The sequence below is a fragment of the Rattus rattus genome, chromosome 13, assembly GCF_011064425.1.
Source record: "Rattus rattus isolate New Zealand chromosome 13, Rrattus_CSIRO_v1, whole genome shotgun sequence".
Lineage (NCBI taxonomy): Eukaryota > Metazoa > Chordata > Mammalia > Rodentia > Muridae > Rattus > Rattus rattus.
Window position 1 is genome coordinate 3,159,055 of NC_046166.1, and position 26,375 is coordinate 3,185,429.

The 26,375-nt window shown below is 36.9% G+C and overlaps 1 protein-coding gene across 3 annotated transcripts in view; it reads left to right on the plus strand.

Annotated features, from left to right (window-relative positions):
• Tasor (transcription activation suppressor) overlaps window positions 1–26,375 on the plus strand; it is a 56,951-nt gene that overhangs the window by 9,830 nt on the left and 20,746 nt on the right. For all 3 annotated transcript variants that reach the window (XM_032918795.1, XM_032918796.1, XM_032918797.1), the window contains exons 3-14: window positions 1,113–1,205; window positions 2,225–2,297; window positions 2,671–2,762; window positions 3,252–3,413; window positions 6,914–7,035; window positions 9,008–9,039; window positions 9,648–9,753; window positions 11,240–11,343; window positions 11,430–11,533; window positions 22,983–23,055; window positions 23,142–23,213; window positions 24,467–25,168. In XM_032918795.1, the coding sequence (XP_032774686.1) occupies window positions 1,113–1,205; window positions 2,225–2,297; window positions 2,671–2,762; window positions 3,252–3,413; window positions 6,914–7,035; window positions 9,008–9,039; window positions 9,648–9,753; window positions 11,240–11,343; window positions 11,430–11,533; window positions 22,983–23,055; window positions 23,142–23,213; window positions 24,467–25,168 (1,735 nt within the window). The remainder of the gene's footprint in view (window positions 1–1,112; window positions 1,206–2,224; window positions 2,298–2,670; window positions 2,763–3,251; window positions 3,414–6,913; window positions 7,036–9,007; window positions 9,040–9,647; window positions 9,754–11,239; window positions 11,344–11,429; window positions 11,534–22,982; window positions 23,056–23,141; window positions 23,214–24,466; window positions 25,169–26,375) is intronic.

A 26,375-nucleotide genomic window follows, 5' to 3' on the forward strand; every position in this document is an offset into this window, starting at 1 on the left:
TTTTTTTTTCCGGAGCTGGGGACTGAACCTAGAGCCTTGCGCTTGCTAGGCAAGCACTCTACCACTGAGCTAAACCCCAACCCACAATTCAGTTTTTTTTTTTTTTTTTTTTTCTTCTGGATTTATAATTTTTTTTTTTTTTTAATAAGATAGGGGTCCTTATGAAGTGGTCAGGTTGACTTTAAACTTAAAGTAATTCTCCTGTTTCAGCTTTCCAAGAGTTTTACTTGCAGGGGCAAGTTGTAGCATCCCCCTCCCTCATAGAAATTTTTACTGAAAAAAAAAGTATGTACAAAGGGCAGCAGTTGACAATGAATATTAATTTCATATGCAAATTAGATGTTCTTTGAATTTAATGTTGGAAAAGCCATCTTGTATAAGGTACAAGATAACACACAAGTGGAACTTTAGAATCTTAACTGTTTATTGCTTTGTAATGGATGTAAAATATTACAAAGTTTGGTTTTATACCAGTTGGTTAATGATATACTACCAAAATGATAGTTTAATGTAGTTTCATGGTATGGTAGGGATTAATTGTGTATGGAAATTTTATCTGAAGTTATATTACATAATTGAGATAGTCTGAATACAGATGCAAAAATGCTAGATATTCTGTAGTTTAAATAGATATACGTTTGAATCTCAAAGTAAATCTAGCAGTTAGATTACTTGGCTAGTATGCACCATACTGTTCAGTCAGCACTCCTTTCTGTAACAGAGGCTGGCCTTGAACTCAGGAGTCTTCCTGCTTCATCCTCCAGACTGCTAGTTCTAAGTGCCACTGTATCTGGCTTAAATAAATTAAACTACCTATTATATTCAGTATGCCATGTAAAGTGGGAGATAAAAAGATACAATTAATAATTTTTGGGGAGATTGGGACTATAGTAAAGTTTTAATGGCAAATTAGCTAACATTGGTGAATGCTTAAATACGTTTGACTATTTTATGTGTTGGGAGTTAAAATGGGAAGAAAGAAAATTGAAGACTGAATAGCAGAAAGCATAGAGATTTTTTTTGATTTGTGATTTCTTAGAAAAATTTCTTTAATTCTAAGGCTAATGACACAATCATGCTAAGTAGTTACAGATTTAACTTTTTTTTTTTAGTTTACAGAAAAGAGAAGAGAATTGAAGTTTGATGGTCGTTTAGATAAGGAACTTTCAGAGTCTTATGCATTTCTCATGGTTGATCGGTACCAGGTGAGATAATTCCTTTACCTGCTAAGCACCTTACTAGCTGTTTGTTTATTCACTTTATATCCCCTTCTTTATTATTTTTTTTTTTTAATAAAGTATGTGGTGTGTGCACAGTATTTTGGGTAGGTATTGAATCTCCTAAAGCTAGAGTTACAGGCAATAGTGATCCTTCTGACACAAGTGCTGGGAATTCAATATGAGTTCTCCAGAAGAATAAACAGTAAACAGTATGAGCTGACCCATCTCTCCAGCCTCTTTTTTTTTTTTTTTTTTTTAGGGCGTGGGGGGGTCTCTTGCTATGTATCTCAGGTTGTCTTTCCTTGAACTTAGAGGCATCTTGCTGCCAGTCATTTGGGGTTACAGACATTCACTGTTACCTAATGGTTTTACTAACATATAAGTAGAGGAAATAGTTCAGAAGGGCAAAATAATGTAATACCTTTTTCAAATGTAATCATTGTTTCTCTGATCACTTCTGTTTTTTTCCCTTAGAATATGCTTGATTAAACATTTTTTTTATGAAAACAAGATTGTCTTATATAATGCTGATCTATGTTCTTATAGCTATTTTCCCCTTAATGTTTTCTTTAAATATTTTGCTTGAGGCTAGAGAGGTGGTTCAGTGGTTAAGAGCATTTGCTGCTCTTCAAGAGGACTTGAGTTCACTTCCTAGCAACTCTGTCAATCACCTCACAAAGCACCTGTAAGTTCAGCTCCTGAGAATATAGTGCCCTCTTCTGGTGTTTGAGGGCACTGCCACACACATACCTAATCACATAACTAAAAATACCAAAAAAATCGTAAAGTATATGTAAATACTTTGCTGGTCTTAATTCTTAATTTTGTTGGTGAGATGAATTTCTGACAGGATAACCGTAGAAATTTAAGTCAGTTTTACTGGTGAGCTGAAATCTATGTGTGAAAATTTTGTAATTCTAGTTTATAAGATGACATTTTTGAAGTTTTACAAATTAAGTGGTCTTGTTAATTTGTTTTTAAACTAAAATGTGTTTTTTGCATAGGTTCAGAGCATATGTGAAAAAGGATTGCAGGTGGGCCAATCCAAAATAACAGTTCTTGGCAGTCCTTCCATGGGTAATACTTTGTTTCTCATTTGTACTTAACATTACATTGCCATTTAAAATCCTAAATCTAGTATGCCTATAATCACTAATTAAATAGGTATGCTTTTTATATTTTTAAATGAGGAGACTAGTATTAAGTTCTGAAATACAACACTGGTCTTTCTTTCTGATTTTATATACTTTGAATTGATCAAATGTTACTATTTAAAATGTTTTATTCTGGTCAGAATGATTTTGAAAATTCTGGTTAAACATCAGCTATCCTTGTCTTTTAAAAAGTTGTCATACTTCCTATTCCTTTTATTATAATAAAATAATTGATTTTTTTTTTAAAAAATTTAAAATTGATTGTTTACATTCAAATTATTTTCTCTTTCTGTTAGGTATCTATCTTTGTAGGTATGCAGATCTCTTACAGGCTAATCCTTTGGAAGCTGGAGCAGTAGGCGATGTTGTTATTTTTAAAATAATGAAGGTAATTTTAACTTGTATTTGTACATATCAAAGGCAACATTTAACTTTGACTTCAATTTTAAGTGATCTAATGACTTTAGGAGTCTGAGTTAAAAGGCTATATTTGGTAATATATAAAGAGTTGCTATCTTAAAAGACTATGTTATTGATTGATTTGTTATCTTTTAGATTATGTTCACTTATTAATGTGTGTTAGGGTACACATGCCACAGGATGCATGTGAAGATCAGAGAGAGCCTTGGGGGTGTTAGTTCTCCTTCAGCCTTGTGGATAATTGAGACTCAAACTCAGGGTATTAGGCTTGGTGTTTTTAACCTGCTGAACTATCCTACTGCCACCATCTCTCACCCCTCCAACCCCATTTTCCAAAGAAAAAATGAGAAAAAAATAGAGAAACATGTTGGCAGATTAACAGTTTAGCACTTGTATTTCTTCTTTATTATAAGGTTAAGCAGACACTTAAAATGTTTTGTTTTGTTTTTAATTTTAGGGTAAAATAAAGAGTATTTATGATCCTCTAAGTGTAAAAAGCTTGGAATCCATGTTAAGTAAAAGTGCTTTGGACCCTACACCAAAGCATGAATGCCATGTGTCTAAAAATGCCAGTAGAATTACATCCCTTTTGGCATATAGAGCCTATGAGCTCACTCAGGTATGTACTTGGATCCGTTTAATGTGAAAGATGTGTTTATGTGTGTCTGTGTGCATGTGCAGGTGCTTGTACTTGTAGGCTTGGAGGCTGGCAGAAAAGGGGGTATAGTTGGAGGTACAGGATACTCACTCACATGGCTTGTTGAGAGGGTGCTGGGACCCAAACTCTAGTCTTCATGGTAAATAAGCATTCTTAATTGCTAAACCATTTCATGGTGTCACCTCTTGAAATTCCTGCCTTTCAGGGCTATAGAAATACCTTGTTGGTGAGTAAAATACTATTTGTTTTTCAAAGTAAATGTCAAGCCCCTTGACTTTTTATTCATAACTCTGTGTTCCTATGTTCTACTGATTTATTAGGATGCAGAATATTTTTAAGCCTTAATGGATATTTAGAAAACTATGTAGTTTTGTTCTCTTTTTCTAAAAAAAAAATTTCGAGACAGTATCTCAGTACGTATCTTAGAACTCTTTGTGTAGATCATGCTGACTTTGAATTAAAAAAAATCAGGCCTGCCTCTGCCCTTCTCAGTGCTGGTATTAAAGGAGTGACTGACACGCTTCGCTTTCTGTTGGTGTTTGTTTCTGGTTTTTTGAGACAAGGTCTCACTATGTAGTTGTGGCTTTGAATTCACTGAGTTCTCTCCTGACTTAGCCTCCCCGGTGCTGGGTTGGAGGTGTGTGCCATAACACTAGGCTGTCTTTGATACCGGGTCGCATGTAGGTCCATCCTGGTCTCAAACTTGATACATACTGGAGGCCAGTCTTGGGCTCCTTCCTGCTACTCCTTTTCCCTTGTTTAGCTTTTTTTTTTTTTAAATATTGGGTCTTGTTATAAAGCTTAGACTGACCTCAAAATCATCATCCTCTTGTCTGCCCCTGAATCTATGAAAAATCTCGAATGTTAGGAAAGACTTATTCTCCTGACCTCAGCATTCTTTAGTTGCTTGTAGTTTTATCCAGGGTTGAGGCCTTGTGAGCTTTCCTTGATAACAAGCATGGAAAAGGCATATGTTAAAAGTAGTGAAGGTAACTTATATTAAATAATGTTATTTTAAAATTTTTATACATCATGTTTTAATCACTCTTTTCATTCCCCAACTCCTAGATTTTCTCCTCTTCCCTATCCACCCAAGTCCATTTTCTTTCTTAAAAAATAAGATGAAATGAACAAAAAACCCAAGTAAGTCAGAAAATACCAGACTCAAACAAACTGCATACACAAAGCACGATTTGTGTTGGACAGCTACTCCTAGACATGGGACCTGCCTTGGAGTGTGGTTGTTATAATGTATATTGTTGCTTCATTGGAGAAAATTGATTTTCCCTTTTCTGATATTCATTTGCAAATACTTTCTTAGTATTTGGTGGTACTTTGTGTCTACTTCCCTTTCTTTGTGCTGGGATATTGTCTGTGAATTTGTGTGGACATTTTATATTCTGCCAGTCTCTTATATGCCACCAGTTTCTTGAGTTCATATGTATATCAGTCCTGTTGTAGCTAGACAATGCTGTTTCCTTGGGATCTTCTACCTCTCTGGTTTTTAAAATCATTCTGTATTCTCTTCCCATAGATCCCTGAGCCTTGAGGAAGGAGGGCTTTGATAAAGACATCCCATTTAGGACTGAGTGCTACAAAGTCATTCTCCCCACATTGTCCAGTTGTGGGTCTCTGTTATAAACTGTCATGTCCTACAAGGAGCTTCTCTTGAGAGGGTTGAGTGATGCCCTGATGTGTGGATATAGCAGTAGGTCCCTAAGATAGTACTAGGTTTTTCCACTGGGTCCCATGACTTTTCAGTCTCAGATTCTTGGCCACTTCAGCAGTGATAGGCTCCATTTCATGGAGTGTACTTTAAATTGTATTGAAAAATGTTTGGATACTCCATTTGCAATTATAACATTTGTGCTACTACTGTACTAGCATATATTGCAGGCAGGTTGCTGTTGGTCAAAGAGCTTATAGCTGGTCAATACTGTTGATTACTTTTCTCCTCTATCAGTGTGCATACTACCTTCTAGGACTCAGTTGAGCTGAAGCTCTTAGTTAGGTACCAGCTCCATTTCTCTAATGACATAATGTTTTTCGAGGTAGGGCCTTACCGTCAGGTTGTACAAGGTAACTAGTAACCATGGCAGTAGCCTGTGACATTTGGATGTGGGACCCCTCAGCCAGTGATTCGACAAAATGAAATCCATTGGCACTGGGGATTTTACTTGGCAGCATAATTGTGAGCATTGTTCTTTTCCATTGTATGGTGGACCTAGAAGTAAATACTCATCAAAAAATTTTGTCGTGGCTAGACAGCAAATCAGTAGGAGTATTGACTGCTCTTCCAGAGAATGTGAATTGTTTGTCAGCACCACATGATAGTTCACAGTGTCTTCATTCCAGTTCCAAGAGATCAGATGCCCTTTTTTCCCCCCCAGACAGACATTTATTATATATTCTTAAAATAATAAGAAAAATTTTCTGCAGTACTTGAGGAAAACAGTTTGTCTCCTTGTTAAGGTATCTTAGTGGAGAAGACATATGGCTGGGTATTTTAAGAAAAATTGGAGCTTCCTCAGTTCACTACTTTTAGATAATAATAGTGTTATTGGTAGACTTGAAGTGTGGTTAGTTACTGGGTTCTCTAAAACTTGTAAACCAGAACTTTATATTTCAAAAAAAAAAAAAAAATTTTTTTTTGGAAGAAGTTTGAGAGAAACAACATTATTGAAAGCAGTAATTTCCCAGGGGAAAGGATTTGGTTTATAGGCTCAGACATTCTTTAAAATAGAAATTGGGGCTGGAGAGATGGCTCTGCCAAAGGTCCTGAGTTCAATTCCCAGCAACCACATGGTGGCTCACAACCATCTGTAATAGGATCCGATGCCCTCTTCTGGTGAGTCTGAAGACAGCAACAGTACAGTTATATACATAAAATAAATCTTAAAAAAAACAAAACTAAAATAGAAATCAGTTTTCTGCTAGCCAGCATGATGAGTGTCATGAACAGGGGAAGGGAAGAGGCTTGTGAGTTATAAGATAATCTACTTGAACATTTACATGTGTAGTCTTTTGTACACCTCCTTTGCTTCATTCCTCTCAGTTGAGTTCCAGTTTTGGTTTGTCTTTTGCACTAACACGGAAAATATTAGATATTGGTTGAAGTTTTGTTGTCAGTATTTTACTTTTTTATCAAGTTGGCTTTTCTGGGGTGATCTAGCTTAGGCTCCATTTCACAGTATTTTCATTAGGAAGTTAGTTAATTGCATATTCCTGCTGTCAGCTCTTCTGAACTAAACTTCTGGGATACCTTGGTATCTGGTACATAAAATGCATACAAAATCACTTTTTTTTTTTTTTTTTTTTTGCTAAATGGACAAGCTCAAGGAAATTTTTTTCCTGCCAAAGCTGCTTAAATGATTGTTATCAATAATATATTTTCTCATCAATAATATATTTTCTCTATTACTTGCCTATTCTAAAATGATAATTTTGTACTTTGTTTTCAGTATTATTTTTATGAGTATGGCTTTGATGAAGTAAGACGGAGACCAAGACATGTTTGTCCATATGCAGTTGTGTCTTTTACTTACAAAGATGATGTACAAACTCCAAAGTTTGTGTCTTTGAGGTAAGTCAGTTTTATTTATACAAAGAAAGGTTCAGAAGCGACCGTTGCCCTCTTCAACTTTTTTTGACATAAACTAGATGTTTTCATATTCATAAGTAGGATAGACCATTTACTGTGAAATAGGAACTAAAGTTTACTTTGATTCACCTAGCTAGGCTGTGGAACATTTTCCTTTTCAACGTGTATATGTACTTTAATAAATAGCAGGTTTTAAAAGTTAAGTTTTAATTGGTTGTCGTGGTAGAGGCTGAACTCCCAGCACTTGGGACATAGCTTTGGCTAGGCAGTGAGTTTGAAGTCATCTTTGCTCCAGGAATCTAACTTCCCCAAACAGAAACATTTTGATTCTAGTGCTCTTAAAAATTGAGTTTCTATAAAACTCTTATCCCAAACCAATGAAGTGTTTAGTCCATTGCCAAGACATTCCTAGTTTTAAATAGTCAGGTGATATTTATTTTCTTTAATTTCATAAACATACTTAAAGTAACTTTTCAAGTTACTGTTTTAAGAAACCACGTATCTTTAATGATGCATATTTTTTAGGGTGATCTCTGTTGGTTTAAAGTCAGATGGACTTGATAAAGAGTGCTTTAGTTGTGTTTGGTTTTGTGGATAAAGTTGTCCTGGCAGGCCTGTAGCTTAGTATAAATAGTTCAGCCTTCAAATTGAGAAGATCCTGCCTTAGCCTCCCCCGTGCTGATATGAGCCACCAAGCCCTAAAGATACAGCACTTGTTTTTCTCATATTAATAAGCTTTCAAAACCTCCCAGTACCAATTCATACAATGCAGAAATGAATGTTTCTCACGTTTGCTTCTTGTTTGTGAATGCTGACATTCATTTTTTTCATAAGTCTTTTTTTGTTTTCTTTGTCTCTGTTTTGTCTGTCTCTCTCTTTTGGTACAGTCTCTTATGTAGACATGGCTGTCTTGGAACTCAGTATGTAGACCAGACTGGTCTCAAACTCCCAGAGATACATCTTCCTTTACTCCTTTCCTACTTTTTTGAATCCCTTCTGTTGACCCCCAGATTGTTTCAGACAAACATTGATGAACATCCATCCTGTACTATGAGTGTGCCATGAGGACTCTTGCTTCGGGACCCCATATTTACTGGATATTCCTCTCACCCCATCACTACATAGCTGTTTCTTTCTTTTCTTTTTATTCTTATTCTTTTTTTTTTTTACAGTCCATTTGTTATCCCCTTCCTGGTCCACCCTCTGAACAGTTGCTCATCCCATCCCCCTACCCCCCATCTCCAAGCGAATGTCCCATCCCCACCTTTACTAGACTCCCCCTCCTTGGGGCCTCAAGTCATGGCTGTTTCTTATATTTCCTTATTGGGTGTGCTCTGATTTTTTCATAAACTCTTGTACTTGGTCTTTTTCTGTATAGCTTTTGAAACCATCATCATCTATTAAAGGGTACTTGTTGATAACTACCTTTCTTCATCATTAGATTATAAATTCTTTAAAATATAAGGGACTGTTTTCTGTTTATATTTAGAATCCTATGACTATTTATTAAATGGCTATGGATGGATTTATATAGACTTTTTCTAATCTTATTTCTAAGATATGATCAATAGATATTAATAAAGTCTTAAGTCCGTTAATAGGTACTTTTTGAAGAATAAAACAGCTCTCATACAATTTTGGGAAATATGGTAATAAAAGAGTAAGTATGTTTCTAAGAATTAGGTTTATTAAATTTTGTAAAGAGTAAAGTTTTCCTTACTTGGAAGAATTTTGTTTACTCTGTAGTTCCACTGGAAAGGCACTTAGAGGTCGGTGCTCCAGCTCAGTGTAAATTGCTTGCTGTGCATGTGTGAGGTGTGATGGGTTTCATCCCCAGCACTGGACAGTACAACAGCAACAGAACAAAGATAGTAGGTCAGGGCCCTGAATGTTAACTTTGATGTTGTTTCCGATCAGTAATATTTGTCCTTTCTTTTTAAAAAATTATTTGTAGATCTAACAGCTTTAATGCAGATAGAAACATAGGTAAGAGTCTTATTTTTTTTTTACTTTTATAAGTTGAAAGATTAAGTGTTTTGTTTTATTTTCATAATAAAAATATGAAACATAAAGCAGGTGAGGTTATGTTAAAATGCAGCATCAGTATTTGGTCATTCAAACAGAAGGACTCCTTTTAGAAGATGGACCAGAATTTCTTACCTTGAATTGGGGGAAAAAAGATAAATTGGGTTTTATAATTGAACCAGAGGTTTTTGGTCTTGGTAAAATTTTAAATGGTATTATTTTTTGTTTCTTTATTATAAAAATGTGAATAATATAATCAAATAGAAGATGAGATATATTAATCAGGTTTAATATAGTCTCCTTTGGAATAATAACTGTATTTGTTCTGTTTTCTAAAGAGGGCACTTGACAGATTAGCTCTTCCTTGAAGTTGGAATGTTTTTGTTTTTGTTTTTTTTTTATTAAATGGAAAACATACCTGAAACTAGAAACTTAACATATAAATCTTTCCCTGAAGGGCATGTCACTTCTGTGGTTATTTTGTACTTAAAACCTTATTTCTAGATAATTTCGGGAAAATGTTACCTGATGGGCTCTCAAGCAACTGGACTCTTATTTCTTTTATTTAGATAAGTTTAACTATACCTTATGGAAAGGACAACTTTTAAATAAAGGAAAGCTTCTGTGTTATATTTCTTTGAGGTCGGCCAATCGTGCCTTTTTACCTGTCAAGCTGTAAGTATGTTGCATTAAAAGAAAATAATGGGAGGGAAGGGGGGAGTAAATGAGAACAGAGTATAATGACATGTGCACCCACACATGTGCATGCACAGTCTTTATTTCCTGTGTTAATCTGAAAGGTTAATAAAGAAAATAGTAATTGACAATAAAGGGGGTTATCAGTTTCTTCTTTAGTTTTTTGTTTCTTTGTTTTAAAAGAAAATTGTTGGAGATAATTATCATCGTGGCTTTGGAACTCACTATAACGCCCCGGCAGTCTATTTGCTTCAGCCTTATGCTTGATAAGATTTTAAGGATGTACCACCATTCCTGGCTTGCTTGCTGTTTATCTTTTTTCAGTTTTCAATTTTGCTGTGGTCCGTTGGAAACTTACATATAAATGTTAAATGTGTTTCTAAAATGGTCGATTTTGTAATTTCAGAAAGTTAATTAGCAAACAATCTCTAATTCTCTACTTTGAAGGTGGCTGGTCAGATGTATATTGTATTTTAAGTGGTTTTAAGTCTGAAAGATGAGTTTAAAATTTTATTCTACTTAGATTTAGTTAGCAATTATATATAATAGACTCACAGTCTTATCTGTGTATGGTGGCACACCCTAGTAATCCTACTACTTAGAAGATTCTGGCAGAGGGTCTTGAGCTCAAAGGCAGTCTTGGCTGCATAGTGACTTCTAGACCTCTGTTTTACAGGCCATAGTGAAGTCCTGCTTTAAAACAAAAACAAAAGGGGGGGGGATAGTGGTGGCTAAACATTTCTTTATTGAAAAGAGCTTTGATGTGGTAAGTTAATGTATGTGCACTATTCATGTAACATACATTAGAATTAAAATTTGATTTATTGTTTATATTGCAGAAAATGGTGTAAGTGCTTAAAGATGTAGGTCAGTGGTGGAATGCTTACCTACCATACAACCCTTGGGTTTGATAACCCCCATCTCCAAAAGATGAATTATGCCAGCTCATACTTTAACTGTAAATGACAACTATTTACTTTTTGTTAGTAAAATTGGCATATAAGATTAACTTCTGACATAAGAATCAAAAGTTGGCAATATTGCTAGTTGCTACTTAGCTTGTGTATTTACCTGAACTTCTTGTATCATATCCTCTTTAGAATAGGGTTAACTATTACTAAATATATTTTCCCATCAGGAGTATTTATTTTATTGACCTTGGGCCAAGGTTTCAGGTAACAGTTGGCCACAAATTCACTGTATAGCAGAGGATGACCTTGAACTTATGACCCTCCTGCCTTTTCCACTGCCCAAATGTTGGCATTACAGGGATGTGCCATCACATCTGGTTTATATGATTTGCAGATTGAGTTCAGGTCCTTCTGTAAGCTAGGCAAGCACTGAACCAGCTGCATTGTGTCCCCAGTTCCCACCCTCATTAAGTATATTTTAATAATGTGTCTGATAACATTGCTAGAGTTAAAAATACAGGAGTGCCAAACATGCTCTTAATGTTTTCTTTCAGTCCTGAGAAGTTAGATGTTGAAACAGTTATGAGTATTGATTGTTTGAAACAGAAAATTCCTTCTTCATTTTTTCATAAAGACACATACGTGGGTCCTAATGAAGGTAAATTTATTAAATTTCATTTTACTGAAATATGTAAAAAGCAGACCTGATGTTATATTTTACTGTGTACTTTTTCTTTGTCTCAGTTTTAAAGAATGGGATGTATTGTAGCCTTTATGAAGTTGTAGAAAAGACAAGAATTGGAAGTAACATGGAGTGTTTGCTGCAAAAACTGGAGAAAGAGAAACTTGTGAGTGAAAAGTTTTAAATATTCCCATTATCCTTTGAAAATATGCTATTATAAATTTAATTTATCTTTACTATTGGAAGTTTTACAGGGTCTCTCCCTATTGGATGCTCTCACAGTTAGTACTATTTTACTGTTGAAGTAGTAGTGCTTTTCTACTTTGGAGATGGGTTCTTGTTATGTAGTTTTATCTGGCCTGGAGTTTGCTATGTAAAGCAGATACACTATTCTTCTTTTTACTCAGGACAGTAGACTTTTTTTAGACCCATTTTTATTACATATTGCGATTATAAATGTTGTATGATTATCAAAAATATTTATGGAATATTGAATGAGACAGATTTTTTTCCCCATTGTTTTGAAATTGGGTATTTCTTATTTATATTTCAAATGTTATTCCCTTTCCCGGTTTCCTGTCCATAGCTCCCTAACCCCTCCTTTTCCCCTTCTAACAGGGTGTTCCCCTCCCCATACACACCCCCTTACGTACACTCACACACACACACACACACACACACACACACACACACACCCCTCTGCAGACAATCCCCTACACTGGTGGGGTGGGGGGGTCCAACCTTGGCAGAACCAAGGGCTGGCTGCTCCTTACATTGGTGCCCAGCAAGGCCATCCTTTGCTACGTATGCAGCTGGAGCCATGGCTCTGTCCATGTGTACTCTTTGGGTAGTGGTTTAGTCTCTGGGAGGTCTGGCTGGTTGGCATTGTTGCTCTTATGGGGTCGCAAGCCCCTTCAGCTCTTTCAGTCCTTTCTCTAATTCCTCCAAATGGGCGTCCTGTTCTCAGTTCAGTGGTTTGCTGCTAGCATTCACCTCTGTATTAGACATGTTCTGGCTGTGTCTCTCAGGAGAGATCTGTATCCTGTTCCTGTCACCATGCACTTTTTTTTTTTTTTTTTTTTTTTTTTTGAGCTGGGGATCGAACAGGGGCCTCGCGCACTAGGCAAGCACTCTACCACTGAGCTAAATCCCCAACCCCCAGCATGCACTTCTTAGCTTCATCAATCTTACCTAGTTTTGGTGGCTTTATTTATATGGGGCACATGAGGGGCAGGCTCTGAATAGCCATTCCTCCAGTCTCTGCTCTAAACTTTGCCTCCCTATATCCTCCTACAGATATTTTTTTTCCCCTTTTTTAAGGAGTGAAGCATCTGCATTTTGGTCATCCTTCTCAAGTTTCATGTGGTAATTAATTGGGTAATTCAAGCTTTTGGGCTAATATCCACTTATCAGTGAGTGCATACCATGTGTGTTTTTCTGTGATTGGGTTACCTCACTCAGGAAGATATTTTCTAGCTCCATCCATTTGCCTATGAATTTCATTAAGTCATTATTTTTGATAGCTGAGTAGTAGTCTCCATTGTGTAGATGTACCACATTTTTTTATTTCATTCCTCTGTTGAAGGGCATCTGGGTTCTTTCCAGCTTCTGGCTATTATAAATAAGGCTGCTATGAACATAGTGGAGCATGCGTCTTTGTTGTATGTTGGAGCATCTTTTGGGTTATATGCCCAGGAGAGCTAGAGCTGGGTCCTCAGGCTGTGCAATATCCAATTATCTGAGGGATCTCCAGACTGATTTCCAGAGAGGTTGTACCAGTTTGCAAATCTTCCAACGATGGAGGAGTGTTCCTCTTTCTCCACATCCTTGCCAGCATCTGTTGTCACCTGATCTTAGCCATTCTGACTGGTGTGAAGTGGAATCTCAGGGTTGTTTTAGTTTGTATTTCCCTGATGACTAAGGATGTTGAACATTTCTTTAGGTGCTTCTCAGTAATTCGATAATCCTCAGCTGAGAATTCTTTGTTTAGCTCTGTACCCCATTTTTTTAAATAGGGTTATTTGATCCTCTGGAGTCTCACTTCTTGAGTTCTTTGTATATTTTGGACATTAGCCTTCTATGGATGTAGAATTGGTAAAGATCTTTTCCCAATCTGTTGGTTGCTCTTTTGTCCTAATGACAATGTCCTTTGCCTTACAGAAGCTTGGCAGTTTTATGAGATCCCATTTGTCGATTTTTGATCTTAGAGCATAAGCCATTGGTGCTCTGTTTGGGAAATTTTCCCCAGTGCCCATGTGTTTGAGACTCTTCACCACTTTTTCTTCTATTAGTTTGAGTGTATCTGATTTGATGTGGAGGTCCTTGATCTACTTGGACTTAAGCTTTGTACATGGTGATAAGAATGGATCAATCTGCATTTTTCTACATGCTGACCTCCAGTTGAACCAGCACCATTTGTTGAAAATGCTATCTTTTTTTCCATTGAATGGTTTTGTCTCCTTTGTCAAAGATCAAGTGACCATAGGTATGTGGGTTCATTTCTGGGTCTTCGATTCTATTCCACTGATCTATCTGCCTTGTCTCTGTGCCTATTCCATGCAATTTTTATCACTATTGCTCTGTAATTCTGCTTGAGGTCAGGGATGGTGATTCCCCCAGAAGTTCTTTTATTGTTGAGTATAGTTTTTCCTATCCTGGGTTTTTTGTTATTCCAAATGAATTTGCAAATTGTTCTTTTTAACTCTATGAAGAATTGAATTGGAATTTTGATGGGGATTGCATTGAATCTGTTGATTGCTTTTGGTAAAATATCCATTTTTACTGTATTAATCCTGCCAATCCATGAGCATGGGAGGTCTTTCCATTTTCTGAGATCAGTTTCTTTCTTCAGAGACTTGAAGTTCTTGTCATACAGATCTTTCACTTGTTTGGTTAAAGTCACACCGAGGTTATTTTATATTATTTGGGACTAATATGAAGGGTATCATTTGCCTAATTTCTTTCTCAGCCTGTTTATCGTTTGAGTAGAGGAAGGCTACTGATTTGTTTGAGTTAATTTTATACCCAGCTGAAGTTGTTTATCAGCTTTAGTAGTTCTCTGGTGGAACTTTTGAGGTCACTTAAATATACTATCATATCATCTGCAAATAGTGATATTTTGACTTCTTCCTTTCCAATTTGTATCCCTTTGACCTCTTTTTCTTGTCTGATTGCTCTGGCTAGGATTTCGAAAACTATGTTGAATAAATAGGGAGAGAGTGGGCAGCTTTGTCTAGTCCCTGAGTTTAGTGGGATTGCTTCAAGTTTCTCTCCATTTAGTTTAATGTTAGCTACTGGTTTGCTGCATATGGTTTTTACTATGTTTAGATATGAGCCTTGAATTTCCTGTTTTTTCCAGGACTTTTATCATGAAAGGGTGTTGAATTTTGTCAAATGCTTTCTCAGCATCTAATGAAATGATCATGTGGTTTTTATCTAGAGTTTGTTTATATAGTAGATTATGTTGATGGTTTTCCTTATATTAAACCATCCCTGCATCTCTGGGATGAAGCCTACTTGATCATGATGGATGACCGTTTTGATGTGTTCTTAGATTTGGTTTGCAAGAATTTTATTGAGTATTTTTGGGTTCAAATTCATAAGGGAAATTGGTCTGAAGTTTTCTTTCTTTGTTGGGTCTTTGTGTGGGTCCTTAGAAGGAATTTGGTAGTGCTCCATCTGTTTCTATTTTGTGGAGTAGTTTGAACAGTATTGGTATGAGTCTTCTATGAAGGTCTGATAGAATTCTGCACTAAACCCATCTGATCCTGGGGTCTTTTTGGTTGGGAGACTTTTAATGACTGCTTTTATTTCTTTAGGAGTTTATGGGGTTATTTAGATGGTTTATCTGTTCCTGATTTACCTTTGGTTCCTGGTATTTGTCTAGAAAATTGTCCATTTCCTCCAGATTTTCAAGTTTTGTTGAATATAGGCTTTTGAAGTAGGAGCTGATGATTCTTTGAATTTCCTCAGATTCTGTTGTTATGTCTCCCTTTTCATTTCTGATTTTGTTAATTTGGACAAACTCTCTGTGCCCTCTGGTTAGTCTGGCTAAGGGTTTATCTATCTTGTTGATTTTTCTCAATGAACCAGCTCCTGGTTTTGTTGATTCTTTGTATAGTCCTTTTTGTTTCTACTTGGTTGATTTCAGCTCTGAGTTTGATTATTTCCTGCCTTCTACTCCTCTTGGGTATATTTGCTTCTTTTTGTTCTAGAGCTTTTAGGTGTGCTGTCAAGCTGCTGACATATGCTCTCTCCTGTTTCTTTCTGCAGGCACTCAGAGCTATGAGTTTTCCTCTTAGCACAGCTTTCATTGTGTCCCATAAGTTTGGGTATGTTGTACCTTCATTTTCATTAAATTCTAAGAAGTCTCTAATTTCTTTATTTCTTCCTTGACCAAGTTATCATTGAGTAGAGCATTGTTCAACTTTCATGTATATGTGGGCGTTCTTTCCTTATTGTTGTTATTGAAGACCAGCCTTAGTAGGTGGTGATCTGATAGGATGCATGGGATTATTTCTATCTTCCTTTATCTCTTGGGGCCTATTTTGTAACTGATTCTATGGTCAATTTTTGAGAAGGTACCGTGAGGTGGTGAGAAGAAGGTATATCCTTTTGTTTTAGGATGGAATGTTCTATAAATATCTGTTAAGTCCATTTGGTTCGTAACTTCTGTTAGATTCTCTATGTCTTTTTTATTTCCGTTTCCATGATCTGTCCATTGATGAGAGTGTGGTGTTGAAATCTCTTACTATTACTGTGTGAGGTGTAATGTGTACTTTGAACTTTATTGAGGTTTCTTTTATGTATGTAGGTACCCTTGCATTTGGAGCATAGATATTTAGGATTGAGAGTTGATCTTGGTGATTTTTTTCCTTTGATGAATATGAAGTGTCCTTTCTTATCTTTTTTGATGACTTTTGGTCGAAAGTCGATTTTATTTGATAGTAGAATGGCTACTCCAGCTTGCTTCTTCGGACCATTTGCTTGGAAAGTTGTTTTCCAGCCTTTCACTCTGAGTTAGTGTCTGTCTTTGTCTCTGACGTGTGTTTCCTATATACATCAAAATGCTGGGTTCTCTTTATGTATCCAGTCTGTTAATCTGTGTCTTTTTATTGGGGAATTGTTTATTGATGTTGAGAGATATTAAGGAATAGTGATTGTTGTTTCCTGTTATTTTTGTATTTAGAGGTGGGATTATGTTTGTGTGTTTCTCTTCTTTTGGTTTTGTTGCAAGGAGATTACTTTCTTGATTTTTCTATGGTGTAGTTTCCCTCCTTGTGTTGGGCTTTTCCATCTTTTGTCCTTTGTAGGGCTGGAGTTGTAGAAAGATAGTATGTAAATTTGGTTTTGTCATGGAATATCTTGGCTTCTCCATCTATGATAATTGAGAGTTTTTCTGGATATAGTAGCCTGTGCTGGCATATGTGTTATCTTAGGGTCTATATGACATCTGCCCAGTATCTTCTGATTTTCATAGTCTCTGGTGAGGAGTCTGGTGTAATTCTCATAAGTCTGCCTTTATATGTCACTTGACCTTTTTCCCTTACTGTTTTTAATATTCTTTCTTTGTTTTGTGAATTCGGTGTTTTGACTATTATATGATGGGAGGAATTTCTTTTCCTGTCCAATCTATTTGGAGTTCTGTAGGCTTCTTGTATGTTTATGGGCATCTCTTTAGGTTAGGGAAGTTTTCTTCTCTAATGTTTTGGAAGATATTTACTGGCCCTTTAAGTTGGGAGTCTTCACTCTCTTCTATACCTATTATCCTTAGGTTTGATCTTCTCATTGTGTCCTGGATTTCCTGTATGTTTTGGGCTAGGAGCTTTTTCCATATTACATTATCTTTGATGGTTTAATCAATGTTTTATATGGTATCTTGTGCGCTTCTTCTATCTCTTGTATTCTGTTGGTGATGCTCGCTACTATGACTCCTGATCTCTTTCCTAGGTTTTCTATCTCCAGGGTTGTCTCCCTTTGTACTTTCTTCATTGTTTCTATTTCCATTTTTAACTCCTGGTTGGTTTTATTCAATTCCTTCTCCTGTTTGGTTCTGGTTTCCTGTAATTCTTTAAGGGATTTTTGTGTTTCCTCTTTAAAAGGCTTCTTACCTGTGTTGTCCTGTATTTCCTTAAGGGAGTTATTTAATTTATGACCTTCTTAAAGTCCTCCATCATCATGATAAAATGTGATTTTAAATCTAAGTCTTGCTTTTCCAGTGTGTTTGGATAGCCAGTGTTTGCTTTGGTAGGGGAACTGGGCTCTGATTATGCCAAGTAGTCTTGGTTTCTGTTGCTTCGGTTTCTTGAGCTTGCCTCTTGCCATCAGGTTGTCTCTGGTGTTAACTTGTCTTGCCGTTTCTGATGGTGGCTTGACCCTCCTTGTGGGCCTGTGCGTCAGCACTCCTGTGGACCTGTTTTCCTGTTTTCTTTCAGAGAGTGTTCTGCTCTCAGGTGTATAGTTGCTGCGATGGCTGACTTTCAGCTCTCAGCGAGGGTAGCAATCGGAAGGGTCCTGCCTATACTGCTCCTAGGTCCCTGTACACAGGGAGCATAGATGGCACTAGGTGTTTTCCTCTTGAGTCTGGAATGTGGCAGAGGGTAGTCTTCTCTGGTTTCTCAGGAGTATCTGCACTTCTGAGGGTCTGGCTCTGCCCCCCACAGGATTTGGGTGTAGTAAACTGTTTGACTGGTTCAGTTCAGTTCACTTCTGGGTGCAGACCAGAACCACAGGTACCAGCAGCTGACTGCTGCTATATTCCTGAGTCCAGAGACACTGTGCAGTTTCCTCTTGGCAGGGATGTAGGCAAAGGTGGGTAGATGGTGGCAGTCTGTCCTGCGGTCTCAGGGTTGTCCCCACTTCTGGGTGTTTAGCTCTCCCTCTCCCAGGATTTGGGCCAGACAGACTTTTGAATAAAGTTACTTAAATATAGTTTGGTTGAGGAGAGACAGTAGCTTTGTGCCTGAAAAATTTGTTTTTAATGTGTGTGCATGTGTGTTCATGTATGTATGTGCCCTGTGTATATACTTGAAGCCTATAGATGCCAGAAAAGGGTGTCAGATCCTTTACAACTAGAGTTACAGGTGGTTGTGAACCTCCATGTGGATGGTGGAAATCAAACACAAGTCCTCTGTGCAAGAATAGGGCTTCCTAACTGCTGAGCCATCTCTCTATGTCTGCCATAGAGAGAATTAATTACAGATTCAAAAGAACAAGACATTGGAGAATGTTTCAGGGATACAAGAGCATTGAAGTATCTGGGAGAAAGTATTAGGGAACTATTTCATTCAGTGCTTTTGAGCCACTATTGGTGTGGGAACTTGGCTTTTGTCCTGAGAACATAGATTTTGGAAGAAGTAGAGAGAGTAGGGATCAGGACTTGAATATGTATACATTATCTTTTTAAAGCCCTTACCTTGGCTCCTAATAAGGCAAAGATAAGTTGATATATATAGTCCATTAAAGTATATAGTCCATTAAAGGATAGCAGTAAATTTGATGAGAAACCAATAATATGGATATTCACAGGTATCCAGTGTAATAGAGACTAGTTTTGGTAGAGTCAGGTTAGATGTCAGATTGTGATTAGAGAATGAATATATAATGTCAGTATGTATGGTTTAGGTGAAAGAGAAGTAGTTTCAGAGAAGGAAATTGTTTCTTCTTATGAGAAATGAATGTGGTCAGCTATCAAGTTTCTATAGAGATATGGAATTTTTTTAATAGTGTGTTAAAATTTTAATACACGTTTTCAACAGTGAATTTTTTATTCCTCACATTGAACCTCGGTTTCTAGGTAATCAAATGGAGATTTATATCAGTGATTTTCAGAGCTTGCAACTTCATTTAAAATGGGTATAAAGTTTCATCGGATGCATACATATGGATTTAATCAGTCTCAGGTATAATTATATCTGAGATAGATTATATACAAAACCTATATGTACAATATTAAACAACTTTTGGCCTGAGTGTAGGAAATACTTGGCATAGGTGTCTGTTAGTGATCTCAGTCTTTTCTTCCATGTACATATACTTTCTGTGATTGGTTGGTTTTGTTTTCTGAGACAGGGTCTCATAACTTGGGCTACTATAGAGCAAGGGTAACCTTCAGTTCCTGATCCTCTTGCCTACATCTCCTGAGTGCCAGAATTGCAGTAACCCACCACTATCATCACTCCTGGTTTTCATTGTAAATATACCTTTATATTTAGATCTCTTACTTGACTCTTAATGCCCAACATAATTATTCTTCATAATGAGAATTCTATTCTATTCCTAAGTTGAGAAAGTGAAAATTTAAATGGTAGGTTTGGATATGTAGAGATAAAATGTTTCAGAAGCTAACTATTGAGAGTTTGTACAGGACAAGATTATGGTATCTGTTCAGTTCCATAAAAAATACAAGCCAGGATAGGAAAGATGACATTTTGGGCTTCACCTAAACAAGTATGTTAGGGTTTGAAAGAACAGGTCTTTATAGAATTGTTATGATCTTAAAGGGACACTGGCAACCCACAAGGACATGCTACCATTCATTGATTTCTGTATTCTGAAAGTCAGACTTTTATAGCCATTTATCAAGCTTGTAGGTGTAAATAGTGTTTTACTGTGTGTGTGTGTTTTTTTTTTTTTTTTTTTTTTTTAAGCTTGTGGGGCTTTCTATTGCTATGCTTTGTTTCTTGAGACAGAGTTTCTTTTACATAACCTTGGCTTTCCGAGAACTCACTGTATAAAACAGTAAACTCTCAGGGATGTGTCTGTCTCTGCCTCCTGAGTGCTATGATATAATAAATGTTGCATTGCCACACTCAGTCCCATGATTATTTGAAATTAAAAAATAGGTAAGCCGGTGGTGGTGGTGGTGGTGGTGGTGGTGGTGGTGGTGGTGGTGGTGGTGGTGGTGGTGGTGGTGGTGGTGGTGGTGGTGGTGGTGGTGTACACCATTAAAACCCAGCATTTAGGAGGCAGAGGCAGGCAGATCTCAGAGGTCCAGGTCAGCCTGGTCTACAGAGTAAGTTCTAGGACAGTCATGGCCACACAGAGAAACCTCGTCTAAAAATAAAGCAAAACAGCCCCATAAAAATAAATAATGTTTTAGTTAGCGTTTTACTGGTGTGATCAGACACCATGCAAGGCAACTCTTAGAAAGGACAATATTTAATTGGGGCTGGCTTACAGGTTCAGAGGTTCAGTCCATTATCATCAAGGTGGGAGTAGGGAGCAGGCATGGTGCAGGAGGAGCTAAGAGTTCTCCATCTTCATCCATAAGCTTCTAGGAGAAGACTGGCTTCCAAGTGGTTAGGAGGAGGGTCTCATTGCCCACCCCCTGGTGCCACACTCCATTCACAAGGCCACCCCCTACTCCAACAAGGCCACACCTCCTAACTAAGAGTATCGCTCCTGGGCTAAGCATATTCAAACCACCACAAACGATAAAATTAATTTCGTAAATTAGTTTCTGTTAATGCCCTGTGCCCATTACTCTCTTTTTTTCTATATTTTTTCTTGAGAGACTTGCATTTTCTTGCTAATTTAAACGTTGTCTTTATTCTTCATTGTGTAATATAGGGCTCAAACTTCATTCTCTGAACCATGTAGATAATTCCCCGAATCATTTATTGAATAATCCGTATTATTTTCTGTGTGTAAGTGTGCATGTGCTGCTGATTGTTGAATCCTAGGCTTTGAGTTCTAGTAAATGCTTTGCTTCTGAGCTATTTCTGCAGTCACATTTCAGTACAATTTCTCCTTCCGTATTTGAAAATGATCTGCCTGTCTTTGCCCTCTGAGTCCTGGTAATAATGGTGTGAGTCACCACCCAGTACATAACTAAAACTAATCTTGAAACCTTGAGTTCCCTGAACTATTTTTGAAACCCTGACCTCCTAAGTGAATAACCACTCCTGCCTGTGGATTTACTGTTCGCTAGTTTGGTTTTTTGGTTTTTTTTTTTTTTTAACTTTGATAGAGAATTGTGGTGTACTTTAATTTGTAAATGTATGATATACTTTGCTTACTTATTCTAATTTAATTACAATGTAATCTGAATAGTTTTTTAACGAATTCTCTTTTCATAAGTATATAGTCCATAATTTTTTTTATTAATTTGAGTATTTCTTATTTACATTTCAAGTGTGATATTCCCTTTCCCGGTTTCCGGGCCAACATCCCCCTAACCCCTTCACCTCCCCTTCTTTATGGGTGTTCCTCTCCCCATCCTCCCCCCAAGTCCATAATTGTTGAATGCTAGATATATTATTCTGGCTTGACAAATTTTATTTATTTTGAAAAAGAAAACAGTTTACTAAGAAAATTTCTATTATTTATTTTGAGACATGGTCTTGCTATGTAACCCTGGCTGGCCAGGGGCTCATTATGTAGACGCAGGTTAGCCTTGAACTCAATGGCTATCTCTTCCTGCTTCTGATTACCAAAGGTTGTGTGATTAGTGACCTCACCTGGTCAAAGAGAAGGTTTTTAATATGGGTACAAGTGTGAGATTGTCTTTCGGGGTCAGTTCTCTTAGTCTTCAGTATTTTTTGTTGGTAGATTGACCTCTTGTTGTTTGTCTAGGACTTCATATGTGCTAGACTATTTCTTCCACAAAGCTCTGATTCTCAGCCCTTTCTTTTTCTATTTTGTAAAAGGAACTATGGGAGATTCCCAGGCTACCAGTCAGCTTGTGGTCCTCTTAACTCAGACTCCCAAGTAGCTAAGATTATAGGCCTGTGCCACCAGATCTGTCTCTCTGTGTTTATATGTGTGCACATGTTTGATGCTCATGGAGGCAAGAAAAAAACCCCAAGAACTGGCTGTGAGCCTCCATTTGTGAATACTAGGAACCAAACCCTGGTCCTCTGCAAAAGAAGCAACTACCCTTACTGGGCGGTGGTGGCGCATGCCTTTGATCCCAGCATTCTGGGCAGAGACAGGTGGATCTCTTCAGTTCAAGGATAGCTTAGTCTACAGTGAGTTCCAGGACAACCAGAGCTAGGCAGGGAAACCCTGACTCGAAAAACAAACAAACAAACAAACAAAAAAAACCAGGAAGTACCCTTAACTGTTGAACCATCTCTCCTGCTTTGTAAATCTTTTGGGGCAATATTTTCTTTTTGTAATTATTGGTATTTTGTGTGTTCCTTTCTCCACATAGTTTAAAAGGTCCTTGTACTGTTTGTCATCTCTGGCAGGTAAAATTATGTAATATGTATGATACTTATTAAACATTGAACATTATCTTGAATTTTATAGGCAGTTATTTCAAAGCCTGCTTTATACTGCCTAGCAATTAATGTAGTAGTAGTTTCTTAAAACAATGTTTCTAGGGGGCTGGAGAGATGGCTCAGTGGTTAAGAGCACTGACTGCTCTTCCAGAGGTCCTGAGTTCAATTCCCAGCAACCACATGATATCTCATGACCATCTGTATTGAGGTCTGATGCCCTCTTCTGGTGTGTCTGAAGACAGTTCCAGTGTACTCATAAATAAAATAAAATCTTAAAAAAAAAAAAAACAAACATTTATATATAGTTCTTTATACTTAGTAGAAAGTGTGTCTCTTTAAAAGTAGTAGTAATAATAAGGTATATATAACTCCTGTCTCCCCAAATTACAGGTTCTTGTTAAACCTTTAGGAGACCGAGGATACCTTTTTCTTCTTTCTCCTTTCCAGATGGTTTCTTCATATGGTAGGTAGTCTGGCTTTAATTTTTACAGTTAAAAAAAAAAGTTAAAATACTTTGATGATGAATTTGGCTTTTTCCCCCCTTTTTAGACCATCAGACTGTCAAGTCACGAATCCTGCATGCTTTGTTTCTGTTTCAAGAACCTAGATGCCTAATTGTCGGTAAGTTGTTTCTTAGTGTGGAAGTATGCTTGCTGGTAGACAATTATTGGAATCTTTTCAGTAAGGCTACATTCTATCTCTTCTACATCTTACTTTGGAAATATTGGGATTTTTTGTGGAATTAGCAATATAAAACATTACTTTGATATGTTCCCCCTCTCTAGTGTTTTTTGTATGCTATTACTCCTGAAGTTTTTTCTTAACTTTGGTTTTTGTTTTTCAGAGCTTTCATTAGTGATGTTTTATTATAATTGTTTCAGTGCTGCAACTCATTAAGAGTTTTATGTGGGGGGTTGGAGAGATGGCTCAACGGTTAATAAGACAAAAGAAAGTATCTTCAAATACAGAAACAAAATGCCTTCTAAGCTAAGGAATTCACCACTCAGAGACCTCTAGTAGAGGGCTAGAGAGATGGCTCAGTGGTCAAGAGCACTGACTGCTCTTCCAGAGATCCTGAGTTCAATTCCCAGCAACCACGTAGTGGTTCACAGCCATTTGTAATGAGATCTGATGCCCTCTTCTGGTGTGTCTGAAGACAGCTACAGTGTACTCATATAAATAAAAATTAATTTAAAAAAATTAAAAGTTTTATGTGACACAATTTTCTTTTATTCATTTGTGCATTCAAGTCTTAGTGATTTTAAAGTATCATATGCCATATTAAACATGAGGCCTTTAAAGTTAATTAGAATTTGGGACATTTATGTTAGAGAAGATTTTGCTGTTTGCCTTCCAACAATGAGCTTGAATGCTATATTAAGGAATTTCTCTAATGAGCTTACTTCTGAATTAAGCCTGGATTTTTTCAGTTGTGGCTACTCAGTGCATGGATATGTGCTTTGGGAAAAAGTGTTTATATAGAGTTAAAGTTGTTACTTTATGAGAAAAAGGAATGACGTTATTTGCAAACTGATACTGTTTAGAATCTCACATCTTGCGCCCACCCCCACTCCTATCCACACCCCTTGCAAGTTGCTTCACTTCCATTTGTGTTAAATGTGGGTGAAGGAAGTGAAGATCATTAGTGCATGGATTTTTTTCCATTAAAATCTGTTCTCCCTTTTCACTTGTTTTGGTTCCTGGCCTATTTTAAGCAGAAGCACATTGCCCATCAGTTTGCTGTGTTATATGTGTATCAGCAGCAGATACTCACTGGCTTAATTCAAATGTTGTTATACTTCAGTAATTACACATATTTATATTTTATTAGTTTCCTTGTTGCTAATATAGTTTACTCTTTTGTTTATTTGCAGCACAAAAAAGTGTAACGAATACAACCCCACTGGAGAAACATGAGAACTTACCAGATATATTAAAAATAACTCAGTTTTTACAGTTTTCTTTGATTCAATGTAGAAAAGAATTCAAAACTATAAACACTATAAATTTTCATTCCGTTGTTGAAAAGTATGTAAGTGAATTTTTTAAGCGAGGTTTTGGTTCGGGTAAGCGAGAGTTTTTTATGTTTTCATATGATTCACGATTAGATGATAGAAAATTCCTGTACTCAGCACCAAGAAATAAATCCCATATTGATGACTGTTTACATACCTACATTTATCAGCCAGAAATGTATCAGTTACCTATTTTTAAATTAAAAGAGTTATTTGAAGAAAATTGGAGACGTCAACAATTTAGTCCACTTTCAGATTATGAAGGTCAAGAAGAAGAACTGAATGGTTCAAAAATGAAATTTGGAAAACGGAATAACTCAAGGGGTGAAACTACTGAACCTGGACAGCAGAAGTCATCCCATTCATTGGATTATGATAAGGATAGAGTCAAAGAATTGATCAATTTAATTCAGTGTACCAAAAAAAATGTGGGTGGGGATCCAGATACAGAAGATACAAAAAGCAAAAATGTCTTGAAGAGGAAGCTTGAAGATCTACCTGAAAACATGAGGAAGTTTGCCAAAACCAGTAACTCGTCTGAGAACTACCATCCATATGAAGGTAAAATACACCCTGCTTTTATGATGAAAGCCAAAACACATGACTTTGGCTGTTCTTCCCATGTTAGAAATATTTCAAATTATTTAGCCTAAGAGCCAAATACAAAATGTCCTGGGTATTTGGTTAGGTTCAGCTTTTTTCTTTTTCTTTTTTTTTTTTTCCGGAGCTGAGGACCGAACCCAGGGCCTTGCGCTTGCTAGGCAAGCGCTCTACCACGGAGCTAAATCCCCACCCGCTAGGTTCAGCTTTCGTGGTGTGTGGTTTTTTGTTTTTCCTCCCTCTCTCATGTTTTTTTGATGCAGGGTTTCACACCAGGGCTCTGGCTGGCCTGGGATTCTCCCAGTTTTCCTTCCTCAGCTTCCTAGAGTGCACAGTTAAAGGTGTGAGTGTGCCTACGTGGCTTGTTCAAGATTGGTTGACTTTTGAAGTTTCACAGCTTATTGATCCTATCCTTAGAAATATCACATTGTCCCAGCAGGGAAGTTACTGTAGCGGCCTTACACCTTCTCCTGGTATCCACTTGAGCCTGCTTTTTTGCTAGAACTACATTAACCTTTGCAGTCCGCCAGCTTTCCATTCATATGTTCCTTTGACTGTTTGGTCCTTTTCCTTTTTCAACAAGTTCTGGTTTTCAAGTGTGTGTTAGGGCTCGGTTTTTCTTTGTACAATCCAAGGAAACAAACCGTCCTGAATTCAGTTAGTTACCTTGCTACCACCAAAATAAGTTCTGAATCCAAATACAAGGCTCTGGTTTGGTTTTGTATGTTTCATGTTTCCCAAACTTCTTCTATTGTCTACCCAGGGAGACAGACTTAATAATAATGTATTTCCTTTGATGAAGTATTTGGTTGGTCAGTTAATCACTGTGTTATTTGTGATAACGATAGATCTTCAAGCAGCTAAAGAATAAAAGTGATATCTTGTTTTTTTGTTTTTTTTTTTGGTTCTTTTTTTCGGAGCTGGGGACCGAACCCAGGGCCTTGCGCTTCCTAGGCAAGCGCTCTACCACTGAGCTAAATCCCCAACCCCATCTTCTGTTTTTTTGTAAAGAAAATTATGACAAAGTACAATCAGGGCCATTCACCTGCATGTGTATAGCTATCTCACACTGAGATGGTAGAAGCACAGCAAGACTGTGTGGCCCTTGATGTTTAAAATATCCACAGTCTGATCCTTATAGAAAATAGTTACTCTGCTGTGTCATGCT